At 46.8% G+C, this 25,015-nt stretch overlaps 1 protein-coding gene and 1 pseudogene across 1 annotated transcript; both read right to left on the reverse strand.

Annotated features, from left to right (window-relative positions):
• Positions 1-11,193: 11,193 nt before the first annotated feature.
• Positions 11,194-12,126, reverse strand: LOC120829377 (odorant receptor 131-2-like). The gene is made up of 2 exons (XM_078089674.1): positions 11,865-12,126; positions 11,194-11,654 (listed from the first exon to the last, which is right to left on the reverse strand). Exons 1-2 carry the CDS (start codon positions 12,124-12,126, stop codon positions 11,194-11,196), a joined length of 723 nt encoding a protein of 240 aa, XP_077945800.1.
• A 4,657-nt stretch (positions 12,127-16,783) lies between these two features.
• Positions 16,784-20,005, reverse strand: LOC144388422 (odorant receptor 131-2 pseudogene; annotated as a pseudogene).
• Positions 20,006-25,015: the final 5,010 nt, after the last annotated feature.

The following is a 25,015-nucleotide window of genomic DNA, read 5'->3' on the forward strand; positions in this document are numbered from 1 at the left end:
TGTTTTTAACTGTAGTTTGTGATTCAGAGTGTCTTTAGTTTGTGACAGAAGATGTGAAGGCTCTCTGCGGTCCTGATGTCTTTAGAGAGCTCATTCCAGCTGTGGTAGGAAAAGCCATGCGAGTGAATGGCCGAGAGAGTTGGTGTAGAGAGAGAAGAGGAGGGGACCCAGGACGGATCCCTGAGAAACTCCAGCAGTAAGAGGACAGGGTTCTGACACAGATCCTCTCCAGGTTACCAGGTAAGTTGCTGAAGGGAGGAGATAAGGATCTGGTGGTTTACTGTGTCAAATGGAGCAGAAAGGTTCAGAAGGATGAGGACAGAGGAGAGAGAGGCAGCTCAAGCAGTGTGGAGTTACCCTGAGACAGCGAGGAGAGCAGTCTCTGTAGATTGGCCTGCTTTGACGCCTGACTGGTGGGGGTCAAGGAGGTTGTTACGGTGGAGATAGAAGGAGAGTTAGTTAAAGATAGCACGTTCAAGAGTTTTGTACTAAAAGGGAAGAAGAGAGACCGACCTGTAGTTGTTTTCTTCGGATGGGTTGAGGGTGTTTTTTTCTCTAGTGGGTTAACTCTTGCCTCTTTCAGAGAGTGGGAAAACAGCCAGATAACAGAAGAGTTTATGAGACAGGCGAGGAAAGGAAGAAGGTCAGGAGCGAAAGATTGTAGAATATGGGATGGAACAGGGTCAAGAGCGCAGGTGGTTGGATGGGCAGAGGGGGTGAAAGAGGGAAGCGAGGGCGATGGCGGTGAAGTCGGTGGGACACAAATAATAGGAGGTAGGTTAGCGAAAGAGGAGTGTATGTCAGCTATTTGTTTGGTCAAATAGTCTCCTGGAAGAAGGGTGGAGGGTGGAGGAGGACCGGGGGATTCGAGGAGGTTTTTTGGGATTAGAAAATGAAGACTCAATTCTAGATTGGTAGAAAGAGCTTTTGGCAGCAGAGATAGAAGCAGAAAGAGAGGAGAGAAGAGGTTAAAACGCAAGCAGGTTGTCAGGTTGGTTCCGATGCTCGCATAGTGTCTCTCTTGGCACGCAACAGAGCAGGAGGGGATTTGCTGGCCTGTTGTGTCGTAAGAGGACAGAGATAGTCGGGAGAGGAGGACAGGATTGAGAGGAGAGTTCATAGGAGAGTGTGGGGGTGACTGTGGGGACGGGTGAGGCCCAGCCGGTCGGTCAGGGTGGTGAGGGGGTGAGTGCGGGGATGGGTGAGGCCCAACCGGTCGGTCAGGGGGGTGAGTGGATGGGAGGTTGAATGTAGCCCAGCGGGCAGGTCTCCTGTGTGACATAGTGAAAGAGGGGATGACGGTCCAACAGGAAGGTGAAGGAGCTCGGGGGGCGCTCGTTGGTGTAATAAGGCAGTGGTCGGTTATTAAAACATTGGCCAAATAACCAGTATTTTCAGGCTTCATGAGCAAATACAGAATCTCTTTGTGATCATCTTCAAAGCCGCATTAAGTGTCACACCTGTATGTCAAGTTGCGTTTTTTTCCTGTCTCCAGTTGTTTTTTGACTTCCTGTTTTATTTTGGAAACTAACTCCCTCTCGTTTCAGGTCCCTTTCCCTTCCTCATGTGTCACCAGTCTGATTGTCTCCCCTGATTCCTGATTGTGTCCACCTGTTCCCACAACTCCCTCATGGGTACTTATAGTCTGCGTCGCCCCTTGTCCTGTGCCAGTGTGTCTTGTTGTTTTGCCCTGCACACCAGCCCTCACGTCACGAGTCAAGTCAAGTCCGATAACGTTTGTCACGTCCTTTTGATCCCTGTTACATTTCCTCGTTTAAGAGAGATTTTGAGTTTTTGCCTTTTGAATTTTGATCTCAACCTTTTTCCTCATTAAGAGAGATTTTGAGTTTTTTCCTTTTGAACTTTGATCGCGACCTTTGTTTCCTCGTTAAGAGAGATTTTCAGTTTTTTCTTGTTATTAATAAAAAGCAATATCAGCTGAACCCTCTGCGTCCTCCTCCTCCTCCTTCCTGCCTGACAGTACACACTGGCCAGAATGGACTCGGCAGAGAAGGACCAGCTGACGGAGGCGCTGCGCGCTCAAGCATCAAGACTGGCGCAGCATGAAGACCTTGTTGCTGACCTCGATCGAGGGGTTCGGGGACTTGCTCAAAGCCAGGAGGGGTTTAAGACTGCCATGACCACGCAGGTGGGACTCCTAAACAGTCAGGTAGAACAAATTCTCACCTTGCTCTCCAGAAACCCCGCGGCTTCTCCCGAACAACCCCCCACGCCGTCTGAGCCCCCTCCCGTAGCCACACCAGCAGATGCGTGCACGAGGCTGGCACCTCCGGAACGATACTCCGGAACCATCGGACAAAGTAGGTCCTTCATCATTGAATGTGAAATGCACTTCGAGCACTCTCCGATGCACTTTCCCACAGAACGGTCCAAGGTTGCCTTCATGATGTCCCATCTCACGGGAAGGGCCAAGGCATGGGCCACCGCTGAGTGGGCTAGGAGTTCGGCAGTTTGCTCATCACCAAAGAAGTTTGCCGACGCTCTCAGACTTGTTTTTGACCCTGTGGCAACAGACCGAGAAAGGGCTCGTGAGCTCAGTCAGATAAAGCAAGGTGGACAGTCCGTTTGTGAATACGCCATACGTTTTCGCACCCTGGCGATGGAGAGTGGGTGGAACACCACGTCCCTCTACGATGTTTTTCTGAGAGGGCTCTCCGACCAGATCCAGGACCTCTTGGTCCCATTGGACCTGCCTCTGGACCTCGATTCCCTCATCGCCCTCGCCATCCGCACCGACAACCGCCTACAGGAACGGAGGCGGCAGCGTGGGCCCAGAGGGACACCCGCTGCACCTGGCTCTTCCCCGACGCTCTGGGGCGCCGCATCGCGTCAAACCTCCCCTGAGCGACTCTCAAGAACCCGTGCCGGAGGCGAGGAGGAGCCCATGCAGATGGGGAGGGCCCGGCTCTCTCAAGAGGAACGACAGCGACGCTACCAGGAGGGCAGATGCTTTTACTGCGGCGAGCGTGGCCACCTCATCACCGCCTGTCCAGTAAAGGCCAACCAGTCGGTGAGTCAAGTCGCCGAAGTAACTCCTACTCCACGCCGATTGACCACAGTGAGGATTAAGCACCGGGATAAGAACCTAGAGCTGGGGGTATTGATTGACTCAGGGGCAGATGAGAGCCTAATCGACTGGGGGTTAGCACAAAGACTGGGGCTTCGGGTTGACCCATTGAGTAAACCGGTTAAAGCGAGCGCACTTAATGGAAGTGCATTGTTCACTATAACCCATGTTACAGAACCGGTGGAGCTTCGCATCACCAATCACTGGGAGCGCATACAGCTGTATTTAATACACTCACCTCTGCACCATCTCATCCTCGGGTTCCCATGGTTAATTCATCACGACCCACACATAAACTGGCGCACCGGGGACATTATGGTATGGGGGGAGGGTTGTAGGACCCAATGTCGGGAATCATGCCCCCAAGGGAAGAACCCCACGCTAAACCGTGTCGTCACTCACCCTGTCACAGACTCGGAGATCACCAATCTGACTCAAGTTCCAAGCTGCTACCACCACCTCGCTGAGGTTTTTAGTAAGAGCAAGGCCACAGCTCTACCACCTCATCGCCCGTTCGACTGCGCCATTGACCTTCTGCCCGGCTCCACCATCCCGAAGGGCCGTCTTTACTCTGTTTCCGGGCCCGAGAGGCAGGCCATGAAGGACTACATCGAATCCTCCCTGAGGGCGGGGTTGATCCGACCTTCCTCGTCCCCAGCAGGGGCAGGTTTTTTCTTTGTGGGAAAGAAGGATGGAACCCTTCGCCCCTGCATTGACTACAGCCCGCTTAACGACATAACCGTTAAGAACAGATACCCTCTACCTCTCATGACCTCAGTATTCGACCAGCTTCAACAGGCGCAGATTTTTACCAAACTGGACTTACGCAACGCCTATCACCTGGTTCGCATTAGGGAAGGGGATGAGTGGAAAACGGCATTCAACACGCCGTCTGGACATTATGAATACCTGGTCATGCCCTTTGGTCTCACAAACGCCCCAGCAGTTTTTCAAGCGATGATAAACTATGTGTTAAGAGACTTTTTAGACCAGTTTGTGTATGTGTATTTAGATGACATTCTGATTTATTCCCCCGACCTAAACACCCATAGGAACCATGTTGAACTCGTCCTGCAACGTCTCTTAGACAACGGGTTATATGTGAAGGCGGAAAAGAGTGAATTTCATGCCGATACTGTCGCCTTCCTGGGCTTTATCGTAGCCCCTGGGAGGGTTCAGATGGATCCGGCTAAAGTAAGCGCGGTAGTAGAATGGCCAACTCCTGATAGCCGCAAGAAGGTACAGCAATTTCTCGGTTTTGCTAACTTTTACAGGCGGTTTATCAGAGGCTTCAGCGCGACAGCAGCCCCGCTCCATGCTCTTACCTCCCCGCAGGTGGCGTTTCACTGGTCCGCCGAGGCAGACGCAGCCTTCCAGGAGCTTAAGCGGCGCTTCACTACAGCACCCATCCTCACGCTCCCTGATCCGGCTCGCCAGTTTGTGGTGGAGGTGGACGCCTCCAATAATGGGATCGGGGCCATTCTCTCCCAGCGAGCAGAGTCTGACAACAAGCTTCATCCTTGTGCCTTCCTGTCGCGACGACTGACTGCAGCGGAGCGGAACTACGACGTGGGAGATCGTGAGCTGCTGGCAGTGAAGGCGGCACTGGCTCGAGGGGGCACAGCACCCTTTTTTGGTTTGGACAGACCACAAGAACCTGCAGTACATCAAGAAGGCCAAGCGTTTGAATTCCCGTCAAGCCCGCTGGTCCTTGTTTTTTAACCGTTTTGATTTTTCCCTTTCCTACAGACCGGGATCAAGAAATACCAAGCCTGACGCCTTATCCCGTCTTTTCAGCCCGGAGCCCGTGGCCAGGGAACCTGAGCCCATCCTCCCACTACACTGTGTGGTTGGAGCGGTTACCTGGCCTATAGAGACCAAGGTGAAGCAGGCCAACGGTGAGACCCCCCCACCTTGTGGGTGCCCAGATAATCGTCTGTTTGTCCCTATTAATCTGCGCCCACAGGTGATCCACTGGGCTCACTCGTCTTTGCTCACCTGCCATCCGGGCGTACGTCGGACCATGTTCGCCATCACGCAGAGGTTCTGGTGGCCGTCCATGGAGCCGGAGGTCAGGGAGTACGTTGAGGCATGCTCCGTCTGCGCCAGGAACAAGAACTCCTCCAGAGCCCGCGCAGGCTTGCTACAGCCGCTGCCCGTCCCGGCCGTGGGCAGAGATCTCGATGGATTTTGTCACGGGGCTACCGACCTCCAAGGGGAACACCACGGTGTTGACCGTGGTGGATAGATTTTCAAAGATGGCACACTTCCTAGCCCTACCCAAGCTGCCCACCGCTAAAGAGACCGCTATCTGCATGATGAACAACGTGTTTAGGATCCACGGGTTCCCCAGAGACATTGTGTCCGATAGGGGGCCCCAGTTTGTCTCGCGGTTCTGGCAGGAGTTCTGTAAGCTCATCGGAGCCACAGCTAGCCTCACATCGGGGTACCATCCCGAGGCCAACGGACAGACGGAGCGCCTCAATCAACAACTGGAAACCAGCCTCCGGTGCCTGGTGGCCCAGAGCCCTGCGTCATGGAGCGAACACCTGACGTGGGTAGAGTACGCCCATAACTCCCTTCCCACCTCCGCCACTGGCATGTCTCCCTTCCATTGCGTTTTTGGTTACCAACCCCCTGTGTTTTCCGAGTCCGAACCAGAGGTGTCTGTGCCCTCCGCCCAGGCCTTGGTCCGCCGCTGCCGCCGCATCTGGGCAGCGGCACGCCAGACGCTGATCAGACAAGGGGACGGAGTGAAGAAAGCAGCGGACCGCAGGAGGAGACCGGCCCCAGTGTACCAGCCCGGCCAGCGAGTATGGCTCTCAGCCAAGGACCTACCCTTGCAGGTCGAATCACGAAAGCTGGCCCCTCGCTTCGTCGGCCCGTTCCCCATCTCGAGGATTATCAATCCAGCAGCTGTGCGCCTCCGTCTGCCCCGGTCCCTGAGGGTACACCCAACTTTTCATGTCAGCAAAATCAAACCAGCGAAGGAGAGCGCAATGGTGCCAAACCCCAAGCCACCCCCACCCCCTCGAATGGTCGAGGGGGGGCCGGTCTACACGGTGAGGAAACTGCTGGCGGTACGTAAGCGGGGACGGGGCAGGCAGTTCCTCGTGGACTGGGAGGGCTACGGCCCAGAGGAACGACAATGGGTCTCGTCTAGCTTCATAGTGGACCCGGATCTCATTCGAGATTTTTATAGAGCACACCCGGACATTCCAAGGCCGCCTGGTATTCGGCCTTGAGGGGGGGGTAATGTCACACCTGTATGTCAAGTTGCGTTTTTTTCCTGTCTCCAGTTGTTTTTTGACTTCCTGTTTTATTTTGGAAACTAACTCTCTCTCGTTTCAGGTCCCTTGCCCTTCCTCATGTGTCACCAGTCTGATTGTCTCCCCTGATTCCTGATTGTGTCCACCTGTTCCCACAACTCCCTCATGGGTACTTGTAGTCTGCGTCGCCCCTTGTCCTGTGCCAGTGTGTCTTGTTGTTTTGCCCTGCACACCAGCCCTCACGTCACGAGTCAAGTCAAGTCCGATAACGTTTGTCACGTCCTTTTGATCCCTGTTACATTTCCTCGTTTAAGAGAGATTTTGAGTTTTTGCCTTTTGAATTTTGATCTCAACCTTTTTCCTCATTAAGAGAGATTTTGAGTTTTTTCCTTTTGAACTTTGATCGCGACCTTTGTTTCCTCGTTAAGAGAGATTTTCAGTTTTTTCTTGTTATTAATAAAAAGCAATATCAGCTGAACCCTCTGCGTCCGAGTCCTCCTCCTTCCTGCCTGACATTAAGACACACATCACTTTATTTAATACGCTGCACTACTTGCAAGTCGCTGTGTTGTGCCAGACTCTCAATAAAACATTTAGGACAAACCCACGGTCATGAAGATACTCATCTAACGTTACATGGAATCTGCGTGAAAAAGTAAGTAATCTGCGAATCTCTTTGTGATCATCTTCAAAGCCGCATTAAGACACACATCACTTTATTTAATACGCTGCACTACTTGCAAGTCGCTGTGTTGTGCCAGACTCTCAATAAAACATTTAGGACAAACCCACGGTCATGAAGATACTCATCTAACGTTACATGGAATCTGCGTGAGGAAGAGGAGGAGGGTCCATGTCGCTAAATACCAACTTTCCACCGACCACTTTTCCCACCCGGTATCGCTCCGATCTGCCGGCGCATCGCAGAGAAAACCCATCAGGTGTCTGGATGCTAAATGTTTATATTCTCATCCAAACACAATCAAAGGCCCTCTGTCCGCATAGCGCAATTTATCTAGATATATTTTTTTGTCTTTGTGTTTTTGAACGACCAGCCGGAAGTAACGAGGCTGTTTTTAAAATGTAAGGAGTAGAAAGTACAGATATTTGCGTGAAAATGTAAGGAGTAGAAGTAAAAAGTCGTCTGAAAAATAAATTCTCCAGTAAAGTATAGATACCCAAAATTTCTACTTAAGTACAGTAAGTAGAAGTAGTCACTTCAAGTAAGAAGTCAAGTAACAAAGTATTTGTACTTTGTTACTTGACACCTCTGCGTGTCGGCCATAGCGTCCGCGGTGTCCACCGTCCGTAGCATCCGCGGTACCCCCTCCCCGTAGCGTCTGCGGCACTCCCCGCTCCCTTTAGTTAAGGAGTCACGGTAATTTATATCCTCCATGTCATTTTCCGTCGCCGGCGAAAGGCTTCGGATTAAGAGGGTTAAAAGACAGACAGTCCGTCTGTCCAATCAGAAGGGTCCGTCTTCTGCTATCGACTCTAAGGCCATACCCTTTCCGTAAGAAGTTAAATTCGTTGTGTTTTCCTATTTGCTGTTGTGCGTTCCTATTTGCCGTTGTGTTTTGCACTTTCGGTGCCGGAGCTATGCCACGCTCGGCACCCGGCTACCCCGAATCGAACCGTACTATTTTGGACTGCTGCTGCTTTGTGGGGATAAAACAAACCCTCTTTTTACGGACATAGCCCGCAGCTGCGTTGCGGGTATTGAAGTCCCAGTGTCAACATCTCATGTCCTTTATTGATTTTATGTTTGGCTACCTGAAGCAACAGGAGGTGGATGGCAAGGGAGACTTTTCTTAATCATTTTATAATTATTTTGATCATCTAATGCAAAGGTTCCCAAACTCAAGAATGCCGCGGCCCAATTTGAAATCTGAAAATCTTTTGCGGCCCACCCAAACCTTTAATCACAACTCTGATCAAAACATAAACTAGGGATGATTAAATGACCTTAAGAATTTAACAGACTAAAAATGTATTAACCGACAATGTATGTTTTGTATACCATTTTCTCCGGAGCTCATGTGCCGTGTTTTCCGCACAATAAGGCGCACCTTCAATGAATGACCTATTTTAGAAAATTTTTCATATATAGGGTGGATCGCATTATAAAGCGCATAAGGTACTGCAGTCAAACGTTTGACGTCGGGGCGGGTGGATGGGGGGGATGTGGGGAGGTGCAGACGGTGCTTTCAGGGTCCGATCGATGCTGCGAGGTGCGTCCGCTCCTGCCGCCCCCCTCGCCATCCACGCCTTAAATCTTCGGCTGCTCTCCAGCCACGCCGCCTGCCAAGGGCTCCTTTTAGAATAACTTATTTCCCCCGTTAAGATGGTTCAGCTACTGTAAAGAAAAGGGCACCGTCTCTCGCTCTTTAATCTCATTAAATGCTCGGCAAGAACGACAGCTTTGTTTCTCCGACGCGCCCTGAAACAAGCTCCATATCTCACGCGCTTGAGCGCCGCTCAGCATCTCGCCGTCGTAGACCGAGCTTTGGAATGTTTGGCAGAGCGCCTTGAGCGCCGTGTACAACCAGTATGGATCAACCGATGAACCAATTGATCCATATATAAGGCGCTCCGGATTATAAGGCGTACTGTCATTTTTTTGAGAAAATTAAAGGCTTTTAACTGCGCCTTGGAGTGCGGAAAATGTTGGGTTAAGTGTCTTGCCCAAGGACACATCGACATGTGGGTTAGCAGGGCCTGGGATCAAACCGACAACCCTGTGATTAGAGGACGACCGTGCTCCCCACTCACCCAGTCACAGGTGAACCCTTTTTGGTGATGGTGTCCCCTCGTGTGTAGTGTCTCATTCACTCTTTCTTTTTGCTTTACCCTTGTGTGTGTTTGGAGCGTTAAGAGTTTCAGTTTATACTATCACCCCTCCTCTCACTCACCTTGAGCACGAAGGCCCCAGCCCTGGAAAACACGGTAATCTGTACCAATAAGGTAACTGTTTAGATAGAAGATTTTAACTGTTTTAATTGTGACCAAAATAAACTTTTGTATAATTCTTTTGGAAACACGTCTCACGCCTGCTGAGTGTAACAAACTTGTAATGTCCTTTGTTTGGATTTAGTAATTTACTTTATTCATAGATTTGTTCTTTTTCCCTGGGTTACTTTCCGGGGTGGCGTTGCTGGTTTCCTTTTTCCTAAGTTAAAATAAAAACAATCAGGGCAGTCTTCCCCCCACCTCACGCCTGCCACACTTGTCCAGCTGTTAATTGACGTTTGTCATGTTTAATGGAGAGAGGGAGAAAGATTTATTTTACATAAAACAATATCAATAAGTACACAATATAGCAGGTATATAATCTAAAATATATAGCATAATCAATATAGTATAATCAATATAATATAATCAATTGGTCGATCTGGACTCCGCCGTTCTCCTCCGGCATCTCCTTCTCTGTCAGTGGGCCCCCGGCTCAGGATCCTCCTCAGCCCCGCAGGGTCCGTCATGGCTACAAACACGCAAAAACTAACACAGAAAGAGACAAAAGGCAGACATACACACCACCACACATTCACACCACAACACACACAGAAAACACTATCAAACAATTCACCTCACGCCCTGAGCACTCCTTCCACTCAGAGAGAGACGACAGGCAGACAGAGAATTTAAAGGCAGTTTTACTGTTCTACAAATTAGACAAGTTCATTAGTTTTGTTTAATATACAATTGTTGAAATGAAAGGTACGTCTTAAGTTGAGCTACATGACAGTCTTGTGATGTATATTGTGGTATATTATTGGTGTAATGCTGCTTATGCTTCAACTGTAAAAGAAAACAAAAAACATCTTTCAAGAGATGGCCCCAGGATGCTCATGTGAGGCTCCTTTAATTTATTCAGAGCAGAGTTTATTTTTAGATTATTTAATCACTTGTTTATACAACTATGATATTAATTATGTATTCAATTTGATACTTTCAATTAGTTTATTAAAAAAAAATATATATATATATAATGATTAGAAAAATATTACATAATATACAATACATAACATAATTAATTATGTATATATTTTTTATTTCATAAATTATTTTGACGATGGATGCCCTTTTGTTTTGGTTTTAGCACCTGCCTCCAAATGTGTCTGTGCACATGCCTATACACGAGTGAACAGGGTGCCTCCGTTTTTTGTTTGGGATCCTCACCCGTACTGGGCCGCCCCCTTACCACTGGTAAGGTAAGACTAGCTTGGTTTAAAGAAAAGTATGATTTCAGGTCATCTGGATGTCTGAAGGCCCAGTAGAAGAGATGCTGTTAAGGTTGATGAGGACAGGATCCAAAAGCAGAACCGGGGACAAAGTCTTGTGGTCAACAAACGAAAATCTTTATTTCTCAAGAGGCTCGTGAGGAGAAGGTTGCGAGTGCAGGATCCGGGGCGAAGGCTGCGTAAGCGTGCCGGCGCGTGGCGTAGAGTCGCGTCGCATCGACGAGAGGTAATGATCCGACGAGGAGGCCTGGGAGACAGCAGGCGACTCGTGTCGGATTGCTGATTGGCCACAGGTGCGGGTAGTGAGAGCGCTCCTCTTGGTCGCCCCGCCCAGCCTGAAACGCAGCAGCGGCAGCCAGCACCCAGGATCAAAATATACAACACTAAATAAAGGCCCAGAAATCATAATCACCACAGATGCACACTGTTACGTTGTGAATAGACTAAAAAGAAGGTTGTGTGGGTCACTATAATGTATTGTATGAAACTGGGATTATCGTTGTAATATAATCACATATGTATATTATGTACATACATATTATTGTATATATATAAAGCAAGATACACTTTTTGACAACATAAAAATATGTATTTTTCAAGGTACATTTGATGACTGTTTCTTATACAAGCCACAGAGAGCATAGTATTTTAGTGCATGAAAAAACATTTCATCCCTGAGGCCATACACAAGAGGACTTATACATCTTGGAGCGAGAGTAAAAGTAATGTAATTAAAATATCTGACATTAATGTATAATATGAAATTGATCTGAAGTACAGCAGCCTCTATGAATGGACAGCACAGCTGGATGAGACAGAGCGACAGCTGAAAAGCATGAAGAATTACTGTTTTGAGACCTTTCCATGTTGACTTTTTATCCTCTCCTGATGCAGCTTTGGCTACTTGCATTATTTTAACATAACAGAATACAATAGCAATGAACATTATGAAGAAGTAAACCTGACTTATAGCTGACCGAAGATGACCCTGCCATTTGTGAAAGATGAACATTTCCACACCACATTCTCTGACCTGGGAATAGAAGTTGTGGGACGCTGATGCAAAGAAGGTGGAGAGAATAACAAAGCAGGGTATAGCGCTGAGGCTGTGAATGATGAGGACGCAGTGCAGAGCTCTGCGAGTTGAGCACAGCTCTCCATGCCTCAGGGGCCTGCAAATGGCCACATAGCGCTCCAGGGTCATTGCTGTCAAAGTAACCGGTGTGACATAAGTGTACAGAGATGAAACAATGTATATGATAACACACAGCCACACTTGCATGGTAATCTTAATGTAACTGAAAATAAGCAGGATGTCAGTTATGATTAAAAATATAGAGTCAGACAGCAGGGTTGTAGCGAACAAGATGTACCGCATGGTTGTGTAGAAGTCTCTCACAAAAAAAGTTCTTATTAGCAAAAAGTTGATGAAAAGAAAGACTGACACAAAAACCTGAACAACAACTAACCGATAGTTAATCTTGTACGTTGGAGATTCAACACCAACCACTGAGTTATTGGTCTCCATATAATCTTCAGCTATAGCCAGCTGTCCAAGGGTTTGAAACACCCTGAGCGTGACAGTCACTCATTTCGGTATTACATTACATTACATGTCATTTAGCTGACGCTTTTATCCAAAGCGACTTACAATAAGTGCATTCAACCATAGGGATACAAACTCAGAAGAACAAGAAACAAGAAAGTGCAATTTCCTCAAATAAGCCAATTTACAATTTGCTATAGATGAGTGGCGTTACAAGCACAATTTAAGTGCTACAATTTGTTAGTCTTTTAGTCGAGGTAGAGTCTGAAGAGATCTGTCTTTAGTTTGCGGCAGGAGATGTGAAGGTTCTCTGCGGTCCTGATGTCTTCAGAGAGCTCGTTCCACCATTTCGGAGCAAGGACAGCAAAGAGTCAGGATCTAGTCAAGTGTTTTGCGCTCAGTGAGGGAGGGACGATCAGTTTTGCAGATGCAAAAGTGGAGAGTGCGGGTCTGGATGTAGGGTTTGACCATGTCCTGGATGTAAGCTGGACCCGATCCATTCACAGCATGGTACGTAAGTACCAATGTTTTGAACTGGATGCGGGCAGCCACCGGTAGCCAGTGAAGAGAGCGGAGGAGTGGAGTAGTGTGGGAGAATTTTGAAAGGTTAAAGACCAGTCGAGCTGCTGCATTCTGGATGATCTGCAGAGGTCAAATGGCGGTAGCGGGGAGACCTGCCAGGAGGGAGTTGCAGTAGTCCAGGCGGGAGATGACAAGAGCCTGAATCAGTACCTGGGCTGCCTTCTGAGTGAGAAGGGGACGTATTCTCCTGGTGTTGTAGAGCGTGTATCTACAGGATCGTGTTGTCGCAGTGATGTTAGGAGTCAGGGAAAGTTGGCTGTTTGAGTGTGACGCCGAGGTTCCTTGCGGTCAGAGTGGGCGTTAGCACAGAGTTGCCAAAGTGGATGGTCAGGTCCTGGGTCGGAGAATCTTTTACCGGAAAGAGAAGTAGTTCAGTCTTGTCGGGGTTGATTTTCAGATGGTGGGCGGACATCCACTGAGAGATGTGAGTCAGACAGGCAAAGATCCGTGTCGCCACCTGGGTGTCCGAGTGAGGGAAGGAGAGAATTAGTTGGGTGTCATCTGCATAGCTGTGGTAGGAGAAGCCATGCGCACGAATGACAGCGCCGAGAGTTGGTGTAGAGCGAGAAGAGGAGGGGACCCAGGACGGAACGCTGAGGAACTCCAGTAGTAAGAGGACAAGGTTCCGACACAGATCGTCGCCAGGTTACCCGGTAGGTGCGGCCGTCGAAGTAGGACGAGAGAAGGGAGAGAGCAGAGCCTGAGACATCCAAGTTTCTGAAGGGAGGAAATAAGTATCTGGTGGTTGACTGTGTCAAATGCAATGGAGAGGTCCAGAAGGATGAGGACAGAGGAGAGAGAGGTGGTTCTAGTAGTGTGGAGTTGTTCTGAGACAGCAAGGAGAGCAGTCTTTGTGGAATGGCCTGCCTTGACGCCTGACTGGTGGGGGTCAAGGAGGTTGTTACGGTGGAGATAGGAGGACAGTTGGTTAAAGATCGCACGTTCAAGGGTTTTGGACAAAAAGGGAAGAAGAGAGACAGGTCTGTAGTTGTTTTCTTCAGAAGGATTGAGTGTAGGTTTCTTAAGGAGAGGGTTAACTCTTGCCTCCTTTAGGGAATTGGGAAAACAGCCGGTATCTAGTCACGCACTCGCGTCACACATCCAATTTCTCACGCACGTCGACCGTCCCTGGATAGAATGTCACTCCAAGGTTTCTTGAAAAGTTGAGAGCCCTACTAGCACGTTTAAAGTTGTTTTGTTGCCTTATGGCAAACACCGTTAGCAAGTCTTCCCTCCTGGCTGAGTGTGGTGCTAGTTAACTGGATCAACACTAGCCCTGGCTACATTTCTAATGAGACCTTACGGCTAACATATTTAGAAGGGTGTTCTCGCCCAGGCTAACTGGATGAGATGCTATGTTTGACTAGAGATGCTAAGTGGAATAAATTAACTTTGACGTTGTTGTATTCAAAAATGAAGAAACGCTGGACTGACAGAGGGCATCGCAGATCAAAAGGTTAAAATCAAATGTATTTAATAAAAGAGATAGTGTTGTGGTAAAAAGAACATCTCAGCTGAGGAGCCGCTGGTCTCAGCAACCAACAGTATTGGATGCATGCATTCCAGTTGATTACATTACATCAAATTCAATCATAACTGTACATCTATGTTATTCTATTACAGAATTACAGTGGTTTTACAATATTGTCATTACATTATTGATTACATAGTTTCAGAATCATGGCTGTATTCTGGTGTACACTATATGCATTTTTATTAATTTTATGAACCGGGTCGTCAATTTGTTTCTAATATCCTACAACGTGGTGTCCACTGAGGCTTTTTACACAGTGCAGCTGTCGGTTGGCAATGTTTCTCACTGTAAGGACCTGCTATTCGTAGGGTGGCCAATTCCTTCCTTCTTCATTCCTTCCTTTTAAATGTTTTTCCACCAGATTACATAAAGGTGCATACACATACCACACAGCTAATAAAAAATATACAAGATACAGCTCATGACAACGTGCCCTTCCAATTCAGATTACATAGGTCTAATAATATTTTTTATGCTAATTGACATGAACAGGACTGAGTTGTATGACATTCTGAGGGCACCCGTGCGCGGGGGTGGCCAAAGCGGAGCATGTGAGGTGTGAGCTGTCCTATCTGTTAAAATGAGCAGTGAGATAAAGTAGTAGTTTGTCCTTTTACACTGTGAAATAATACACAGGCCGGCCGCCGACCGCTAGCACCCCCCGGCCGCAGACCGCTAGCACCCCCTTCCCCCGTCAGCGTGTCCCTGAAATCAGTGTCCCTGATTTGGGGTTGGGAGAGTTGGCAACCCTACTGTGGTACCAACTGCGCACGAGCACGTGTTACGCCGCATCAACACATGGCTCATTTGAATATTAAAATCAGCCATGTGTTGATAAGTCACTACACGAAAATGTAACCAATGAAATTACTTATTTTGACACACATTTTTAGCCAATTAGCGGCTGGATTGGATTGGAATACGGGACTGGAGCTGTCCCTGACGGGACATATCAAAATCACCTATAACTCGAGATGTCCCGGACAATTCGGGACGGTTGGCAACCCTAAATATATTGGTAAGCAAATTGTCCTCGTGCAGTAACTACCCACGTTAGCTTTGTCCGTGCTGGCCCAATCTAGTGTCCTGTTTAATTTGTCTTTAAATAGAGGTGAATCTCTTTTACTGGGCTTTCATGGTGTTGCAAAATCTGAGACTACTTTTAGATTCAGTCATTTTAGACAATGTTTTTATACTGAGTTTGAATCACAAACTACAGTTTAAAACAGTCAGTGTGCAATAAATTGTATTTTAAATGTATTTGAGTTGTCAACTACTGTGGTGCATACACACCACCTCACTGAGGAACCACCCTTTTGGTTGCATACGCCTGAAAATAAAATACTTATGCCATAAAGCTTACCATGATGGCAGAGGGCTTTGAAAAGCTGCAACGTGTATTTATTGAAAGTATATTTTCAAAGTGTCTCATCAAATAAAGTTGATTTCAAGGGTAATGCTGACGTCATGATGATGATGATTTTATTGATTCTTTTAGACTTGATGAATCTAAAATATTGTATAGTACATTTAAACAACTGTTAGGTTTGGCTATTTATTGAAGTTCAAATCCATTGGAATATGATTAACTGTTAACTATTTTTTACTGTATAAAGACTACATATGTTATATACTACTCTTTTAGATGTTACATTAGGCCTACATGTCATTTAGAGAAAAAGAACAATAAACAAGGGAGTGCAATGTTTTGAACTGGAAGCGCATGTACAGAGTAGTGTGGGAGAATTTCGGGAGTTTAAAGACCAGTCGAGCTGCTGCATTCTGGATCAGATGCAGAGGTCGAATGGCAGTGGCAGGGAGACCTGCCAGGAGGGAGTTACAAAAGTCAAGGCGGGAGAGCCTGAATCAGTACCTGCGCTGCCTTCTGAGTGAGAAGGGGACGTATCCCCCTGATGTTGTAGAGCGTGTATCTACAGGATCATATTGCAGTGTTTCCCACATATAGACTAATTTCGTACCGGTGCGCCACAGATTCAACACCGGCTGCCACACATTCGTTTGGTGTATATATATATTTTTTTAACGCTATTTAGATCACGCAGCATTTCCTTTCTCTGCTCTCCCTCCGTCTGTGTCACTCACGCGTCACACACACACACACACACTCACACACACACACATACACACACATTCACAACCCCTCCCCTCAGCGCACATCGCGTCTGTCTCGCAAAATCCGTTGCTCTAACAGAAGTTGCAGACTTTGCGCATGTAGGCTGTAACAACAAGTAGCATAGGGTGTGAAATGTGCAATACAGCTATGGGAGTTGTATATAGTGTGAATTGTGTATAGTTCTATCTGTGTGTGTTTTAGTACAACGTTCATCGTACTGTAATCCCCTGGGGGACGGTAGAGAACCACAATATTTAATTGTACCGGGTGAGTAACTGTCACAGCATGGAATTTGAAAGACAGTGGGGTGGAAGATGAAAGGGGTCTCGAACTCATTTAATGTGTGGGCCAGATGCATGGCCTACTTCGACCGAAACTGGGACGGACCATTATGGTCGACGGGGTGGGGCACTGACGGTCCGGCCGGCGAAGAACGGTATGGCCAGCGAGGGGGTGCGGCCGGATGTGGCCCGCGGCCCGGAGTTTGTTGACCCCTGGGGTAAAGAGAAAAGCTCCATTAGGGTGAAATGAGTAAATCTGTGCCACCACCCCTGCCAATGGGTCTGGGTGTGTGGCTGAAGGAGAGAGCAGCTGGGGTGGATGTGTTGTCCGGTGTGATCCAAGTCTCGGTGAGATCGAGTAAGTCAAGCGACTGCTGGATAGCAAAGCCGGAGATCAGGTCTGCCTTGCAAGTAGCAGGTAGAGGGGTCAAACACATTATTTAAAATTAGCAGTCAGAGCCGCCGCACTCAGTCGCCCCGAAATCCCCCACGGAAGACACCTTTGTCCTTGTCCTACTTGTCTTGACTCCCAAAGTGCAAAACAACAACCACTTTGTCACCCTAATGAGTGAACATTCACAGTCTGCTGTTTTGACAACCTGAGAGTTTCAAAGGTTCAAGTCAGCTTTACTTCAGAAGAGAAAGCAAAACAGAGTTAGATCAGTTCGAACCTAGCAAAGATATGAGGGCACGCTAGAAGTCACTTATCACTAAGTCACTTAATCTAATATGGCAGAATCTACAGAGAGAACTGTCAGTCCAGTCCCTAAAAAACTGAGATAAATCAAACTACCATGTTTGGTTTGGACTAGTTTGGTTTAAAGAAAAGATACTTAGTCCAATTTTAGGTCGTCTGGATGTCTGAAGGTCCAGTAGTAGACTGCTACGTTGTGAATAGACCAAGAAGAAGGTTGTGTGGGTCACTATAATGTATTGTAAGAAACTGGGGCTATCAATGTAATATAATCACACATATATTTTATGTACATACATATTATTGTATTATGAAGCAAGATACACTTAAACAAATATTTATTAATCAAGGTACATTTGGCAACTGTTTCTTATACAAGCCACAGAGAGCGTAGTATTTTAGTGCATGAAAAAACATTTCATCCCTGAGGCCATACACAAGAGGACTTATACATCTTGGAGCGAGAATAAAAGCAATGTAATTAAAATACCTGACATTAATGAATAATATTAAATTAATCTGAAATACAGCAGCCTCTATGAATGGACACCACAGATGGAAGAGACAGAGCGACAGCTGAAAAGCATGAAAAATTACTGTTTTGAGACCTTTCCTTGTTGACTTTTTATCCTCTCCTGATGCAGCTTTGGCTACTTTCATTATTTTAACATAACAGAATACAATAGCAATGAACATTATGAAGAAGTAAAACTGACTTACAGCTGACCGAAGATGACCCTGCCATTTGTGAAAGGTGAAAATTTCCACACCACATTCTCTGCCCTGGGAATAGAAGTTGTGGGACGCTGATGCAAAGAAGGCGGCAAGAATAAATACGCAGGGTATAGCGCTGAGGCTGTGAATGATGAGGACGCAGTGCAGAGCTCTGCGAGTTGAGCACAGCTCTCCATGCCTCAGGGGCCTGCAAACGGCCACATAGCGCTCCAGGGTCATTGCTGTCAAAGTAACCGGTGTGACAAAAGTGTACAGAGATGAAACAATGAATATGATAACACACAGCCACATTTGCATGGTAATCTTAATGTAACTGAAAATAAGCAGGATGTCAGTTATGATTAAAAATAAAGAGTCAGACAGCAGGGTTGTAGCAAACAAGATGTACCGCATGGTTGTGTAGAAGTCTTTCACGAAAAAAGTTCTTATTAGCAAAAAGTTGATGAAAAGAAAGACTGACACCAAAACCTGAACTAAAACTAACCGATAGTTAATCTTGTACGTTGGAGATTCAACACCAACCACTGAGTTATTGGCCGCCATATAATCTTCAGCTATAGCCAGCTGTCCAAGGGTTTGAAACACTGTCACAATCAACCTATTGTAGCTCTAAAGACAGATCAACATTAAGAATTCATTATCAAAAAAACTATCATTGAAATCGAAGATATTTGTAACAGTCAGATACACAGGTTTCCTCAGTCACACAGCCCAAATAACAACCTCACATTTTTACATTTTAGCCGATTACACACACACTAGAATATTTATATAGTACCAACAATAAGTGGGACATACATAATAGCTTCACGTTACCAAACCATCTCTTAATGGGACATGGAAGTGCACAGATCCATAGATGAAGGTCCTTTGCTGGGTTCGGTCCTGTCTTCTGGGAGAGGATTGTGTTTTAAGACTTTATAGGAGCAGATATGACGCAGAGGGAACACCAAATCAGACAATGTCGTCATCTTCTAATTATTGTTAACACACCTCACAGGCCATTGTTACTTCAACTAATCACTTTGTGTGTTGCATACACATCAGCTTTGCAGGTGTAAGTATGAAGACATGTTTCAAAGCTAGATTGTGCTAGACGTGCTGTCCAACAAAATGTTAATACATTTTTCAAACTTTGACACGCAAAAGTTGAATGGAAATGCGTCCATGTATAGAAAATCCCTATCACTATTGCCATCTCATTCCCTCCATGTCATTCGTGTTGTCAATCATCCTCAGCTCAGTATTGTTCTGCTACTTTTATTAAGTGTAAACTTGCACGATTCCAAGGATTTTGTCATGACTGATTGCCACAGTGTCTTCTGTTATTTCATCACTGGGAATCACCACAGTTGTAAACATGACAACTCGTGACAATTGTTATTGTATTTATTTTAGTGTTAGAAAGGATGCATGGATTCAATGCCCGGCAATATATTTATTTAGTCCAAGATTCCCTGTCTTCCTTTTAGTTGGAAACACAATGCCTTCACAAAAAGTGTATCTGCGTTACAGCGCACAAATGATCAAAGTCTAAGCTGCATGTTTGTGGTAGTGGTCTTCACTACATTGTGCATGGAAACGGCGTGTGCCACACACGATTCTAAGTTGAAGATTGGTGCACAGACCCACAAGCCAATCTTCAACAAAAAGCTGTGTGCTGGCATGAACCATTACACATTACTTCCATGGACGCTGTAAAGAAAAGATGCTGACCCGATATCCTCTCAGAAGTAATCATCATCCCTGGTATGAACGCTCACTAAAGCGGCCTACAATGAGTGATCCAATATTATAACAATGTGAACCATGGTGGCAGGGAACACCTAGTGGTCTCACTTCGTGCAAAACACAGCGGCAAATAGGAAAACACAACGAAATTAACTCCTTACGGAAAGGGTAGGGCCTTATAGCAGAGGACGGACCCTTCTGATTGGACAGGCGGACTGTCTGTCTTTTAACAGGAAATGATACAGGGCTCTCAAGTATCACGCATTGAGCGAGACAGTCACGCACTCCCGCCACACATCCAGTTCCTCACGCCACGGAATCGGACTCCGGTCCCCGAGTTGTGTCGACCATAGCGTCCACAGCGTCCACCGGCCGTAGCGTCCGCGGTACCCCCCGTAGCGTCTGTGGTACGCGGCGTCCACCGGCCGTAGCATCCGCGGCACCCTCCCCCCCTTTTATTTACAACACCTAAATATAATTGAACAACAAAACACCGGTAAAACAATGGTGAAACACTAGTAGGACACTTTTAAGACACTCGTAAAACCTCGCCATCTCTCCGTGACTTTCTGCTGCGGCTCTCCTGCTGCGCTCACTTCCCCCCCTCATCACAGGCTCTCAGTCCCGCCACTGATTTATTGATTGCCATAATATCTAGAAAGCGGCATTTCTCAGCTTTCACAATCCGATTGTGCAAATAGTTAAGGAGTCACAGTAATTTGAATCCTCTATGTCACTTTCCGTCGCCGGCGAAAGGCTTCGAATTAAGAGGGTTAAAAGACAGACAGTCCTTCTGTCCAATCAGAAGGGTCTGTCCTCTGCTTCCTGCTCTAAGGCCCTACCCTTTCCGTAAGAAGTTAATTTCGTTGTGTTTTCCTATTTGCCGTTGTGTTTTGCACTTCAGGGCCACCGTATCTCACATGTAGAAATAAGTACACTTACCTGTACCTCATACATGATGCAACCTGAGACTGAATGTTTTGAGGAATGTGCAAGGGCACTCTTTTGCTAATGCAGTAAGGCCTCGCTACTTGTGATGAATGATCTTAAAATGTGTACATTTGTTTGTATATTCCATATTGCTTTCCATTCCAAGTTCTTTTCTAACTTTACCTGACCCCATGGCCATGGGGGTATTGGTATTGGATGTCTTGTCATTATACATAGCCAATGCAGTGGACAAAGTAAATGATTAATACTGATTTTTATCTTAGGAGAAAAGTTCATATGCGTTTGGTTTTAGTTTTTAAACTTAATACATTATCTTTGTCATCCTTTGTGTTTTATTGTGTTTTGGATTGTTGTCAGGTCTGAGCACTAACTACCAGGAGCATACACAGAGATATCCCTGCAGATATGGTTTGTTTTTCTCTGTGTGGATTTAAACTAAAAACACAGGAGCGTTACTAATGAGCCCATCGACACTATTAGTGGCAAATAAAGTCTGGGGAAACTCACGGTCACAGTTAATTGCGTCATCAATTATTCACACTACCCTCTGTGGGCTCTCAGCAAAGATGCATGTAGCAAAACTTACAAAAAGTTTTGAGATAGTTGGAAAACTACTGATCTTTAAAAAAAATCAATTTACCCTGAATATTGTCTTGTCCTTTTTATAACTGCCCACCCAAACCAGTGATATTATTTAGTAACCCTTCCCGAATGCTGTGGCTCTACCCACACATCAGTTTCATCCACATGGTTGCCATTGCAATCATTATCCAAATTGGTGATTGAATGCATTACTTTTTGTTTCTTTAAAAAAATATATATCATGTGTTAAAGAAAATCTTCAAAGGGCCCATGAAGTAAAGAACAGCTGTTACATAATTCATTATGCAGCAACAGGATTATTATGAGTCCTCCTCGGATGGATAACATTGTTTGTTGTGTGTGAAGGTGTTTGGTTTTAAAAGAAAATATTGAACTGATACAGTGGGCTGGTCTGCACCTTTTAGTGACACAATTAGTTTTTACTCAAAGCTAAATCCGTTCAAAACTAACGTGAATTTTTGTTTTAGATCACTCTCCTTGCAACACAAAAACACACCAACACACCGTCTCCACATACTTGGACTCAATACCAAATTTCAGCCTCTTATGGCAAAAACTGGATGGATGTATTTTAGACCAACCTTTCACTTAATGAACAACAATACTTGGTGTGCCCTTTACAGTAAACAACTTCTGATAGTTAACTCTGATATGTTCTCAGGGAATAAACTGATATTGTTGGCGTGTTTTTGTTGTCCAAATATTTTTATTGTCAACATAATGATGATGATAATTAGCCAGTAATCTTTATTCCCTTGTGTAACACAAACTCCTGTGGAGCTTATTAAAAGTGATGATTAATGGCATCATTAATTATTCAAAGACCGGTGTGTTGATGTTGGCGCGGCTAATTAAACCTTCTGTAATCGCTTGTTTGTTTATAGCACGTTAATGAAACCATAAAATAAATGTTTGAATCTAATGTTGTTGAAAGAATAAAATGTGTTGCTTTAATCTTTATTTTCTTTTAATATCGTCCCTACGGGTATTGAAAAACATAATGTAAAGTGAGTTTAGAAACACATTAACAATTGCACTGGTCACTATAACCCAATCTGTGATCATCGTTAATACATCGCCCATTTTTTTTACTTTATTGCTATAAACAATAAATGCATGGCACATTGACCCGACCCCATAGTGTGCCAATTTAACATGACACTGACTATTTTCTATATCTATGTTAATTACAGATTATAATCTAAACTGTTTGTCTAAACTGTGCGACACGATTTTTCTAAAGGAAGTATTGTTGTCTGGCATTGCGTAGGTATGCATAATAGATCACATGAGATAATATTAAAGAATGAAGAATTATTATTAAAATAATTATTAAAGAATTATTGACTCATAAGCAGTGTTGGGCAAGTTACTGAAAAATGAGTATTTAGTTACAGTTACTTCTTTTAAAGGTAATTGAATTACTTCAACCCGAGACACCCAAGTTTCTGAAGGGAGGAAATAAGTATCTGGTGGTTGACTGTGTCAAATGCAATGGAGAGGTCCAGAAGGATGAGGACAGAGGAGAGAGAGGCGGTTCTAGTAGTGTGGAGTTGCTCTGAGACAGTAAGGAGAGCAGTCTTTGTGGAATGGCCTGCCTTGACGCCTGACTGGTGGGGGTCAAGGAGGTTGTTACGGTGGAGATAGGAGGAGATTGGTTAAAGATCGCACATTCAAGGGTTTTGTGTCAGGTAGGGGACGTGGCTGGACCCAAACGCAGAACAGACAGACACAGCCGTCAGGAGGAGAGTAAATTTAACAGTTTATTAATCGACACGACTGTGGAGGTGCAGCAGGAGCGGGCGTGAGGAGTGCAGATGAAGGATGGGGTCCCGGGTGATGATCTCCTCGACAGTGCGCGGTGCCCAGTGCTCCTCCCACGTGCAGGAATCCAGACAGGTGTCACTGTAACCGAGGAGGTGAGACAAGGGGTAAGTAACAGGATTAACACTGAATGAAAAGAGAACAACAGCCGGCTCTCGGCTTGACTGGGTGATGGTCACTGAGACTCGCGAAGACTGAGGTCGACATACGTGACGTGAGTAACGATCCGACGTCGGCCGGTTGTCAGGCTCTCCCTCTTATACCCTGGTGATTGTGGTTCCGGTGCAGGTGCGTGATTGCAGAGCTGAGACAGGTGCGTGCGAGGCCAACCTCTCCCAGATCCACCAGAGGGAGAACTAAACCAGCCTTTACCTGGGTCTGGAGGGGGGAACTCTGACAGTACCCCTCCCCCCACGACCGCCACCGGGCGGTCCACCTGGAGCCCCCGGCTTCCGCCGATAAAACTCCCGGATCATGCTGGGGTCCAGGATCAGGCGCCGGGAAACCCAACACCTCTCCTCCGGCCCATAACCCTCCCAGTCTATCAAAAACTGGTAGCCCCTCCCTCTGCGTCGGGAGTTCAGAACCCTCTTTACAGTAAAGGCTGGGGCCCCGTCAATCATTCGGGGAGGCGGCAGAGGAGGTGGGGGGGGAAGGAGGTGACAAACAGACGCCGGTTTAATGCACGATACGTGGAACGCTGGGTGTACACGAAGGGACCGAGGGAGCTTGAGAAGGACCACCGTGGGGTTGATGATGCGTTCGATGGGGAAGGGGCCGATGAACCTTTGCGATAGCTTCTTGGAGTCCGTGCGGAGGGGCAGGTCCTTGGTTGACAGCCAAACCCTGTCTCCCACTGAGTATGAAGGTGCCGGGGTGCGTCGGCGGTTAGTCTGTCGCTGGTACTGCTCAGAGGCTCTCAGCAAGGATGCCCGGGCGCGGTGCCAGGTCCGATGGCATCGGCGAAACTGCTGCTGTATCGACGGTACGGCCAGCTCCTTCTCCTGGGACGGGAACAAGGGAGGTTGATAGCCGTAAACACACTGGAATGGGGACATACCTGTCGCTGTAGTGGGAAGCGTGTTGTGGGCGTACTCCGCCCATGGGATCTGCTCAGACCAGGTGGAGGGTTCAGAGGAAGCCAGGCATCGTAGGGTCGACTCCATCTTCTGGTTGGCCCTCTCTGCCTGGCCGTTAGTCTGAGGATGGAACCCGGAAGAGAGGCTGGCAGTAGCTCCGACTGCCGTGCAAAAGGCCCTCCACACTGCTGATGCAAACTGAGGGCCACGGTCCGAAACAATGTCGGTAGGCAGGCCGTGAATACGGAATATCTCCCGCACCATAATGTCCGCTGTTTCCTTGGCCGATGGGAGCTTGGGCAAGGGTAGGAAATGAGCAAATTTACTGAACCTGTCCACGATTGTTAACACCACCGTGTTACCCCCAGACGGGGGAAGTCCAGTGACAAAGTCCATGGCTAGGTGGGACCAGGGACGATGAGGGATGGGCAATGGCCTCAATAACCCCACGCTTGGCCGGTTTGAGCCCTTGTTTTGTGCGCACACCGGACAAGCCGCCACATACATCCGAACGTCCTCCCCCATAGCAGGCCACCAGAACCGTCGCCGCAAGAAAGGACATGGTACGTGCGACACCCGGGTGACAAGTCAGCTTGGAGGCATGGCCCCACTCCAACACCGCCGGTCGCATTCCCTCGGGGACAAACAGCCTACCCGGAGGTCCCTTACCCGGGCCTGGGTCCTTCCTAAGGGCTGCCTGAACCGCTCCTTCAATGCCCCATT

Source organism: Gasterosteus aculeatus, chromosome 1 (genome assembly GCF_964276395.1).
Source record: "Gasterosteus aculeatus chromosome 1, fGasAcu3.hap1.1, whole genome shotgun sequence".
NCBI classification, from domain to species: Eukaryota; Metazoa; Chordata; class Actinopteri; order Perciformes; family Gasterosteidae; genus Gasterosteus; species Gasterosteus aculeatus.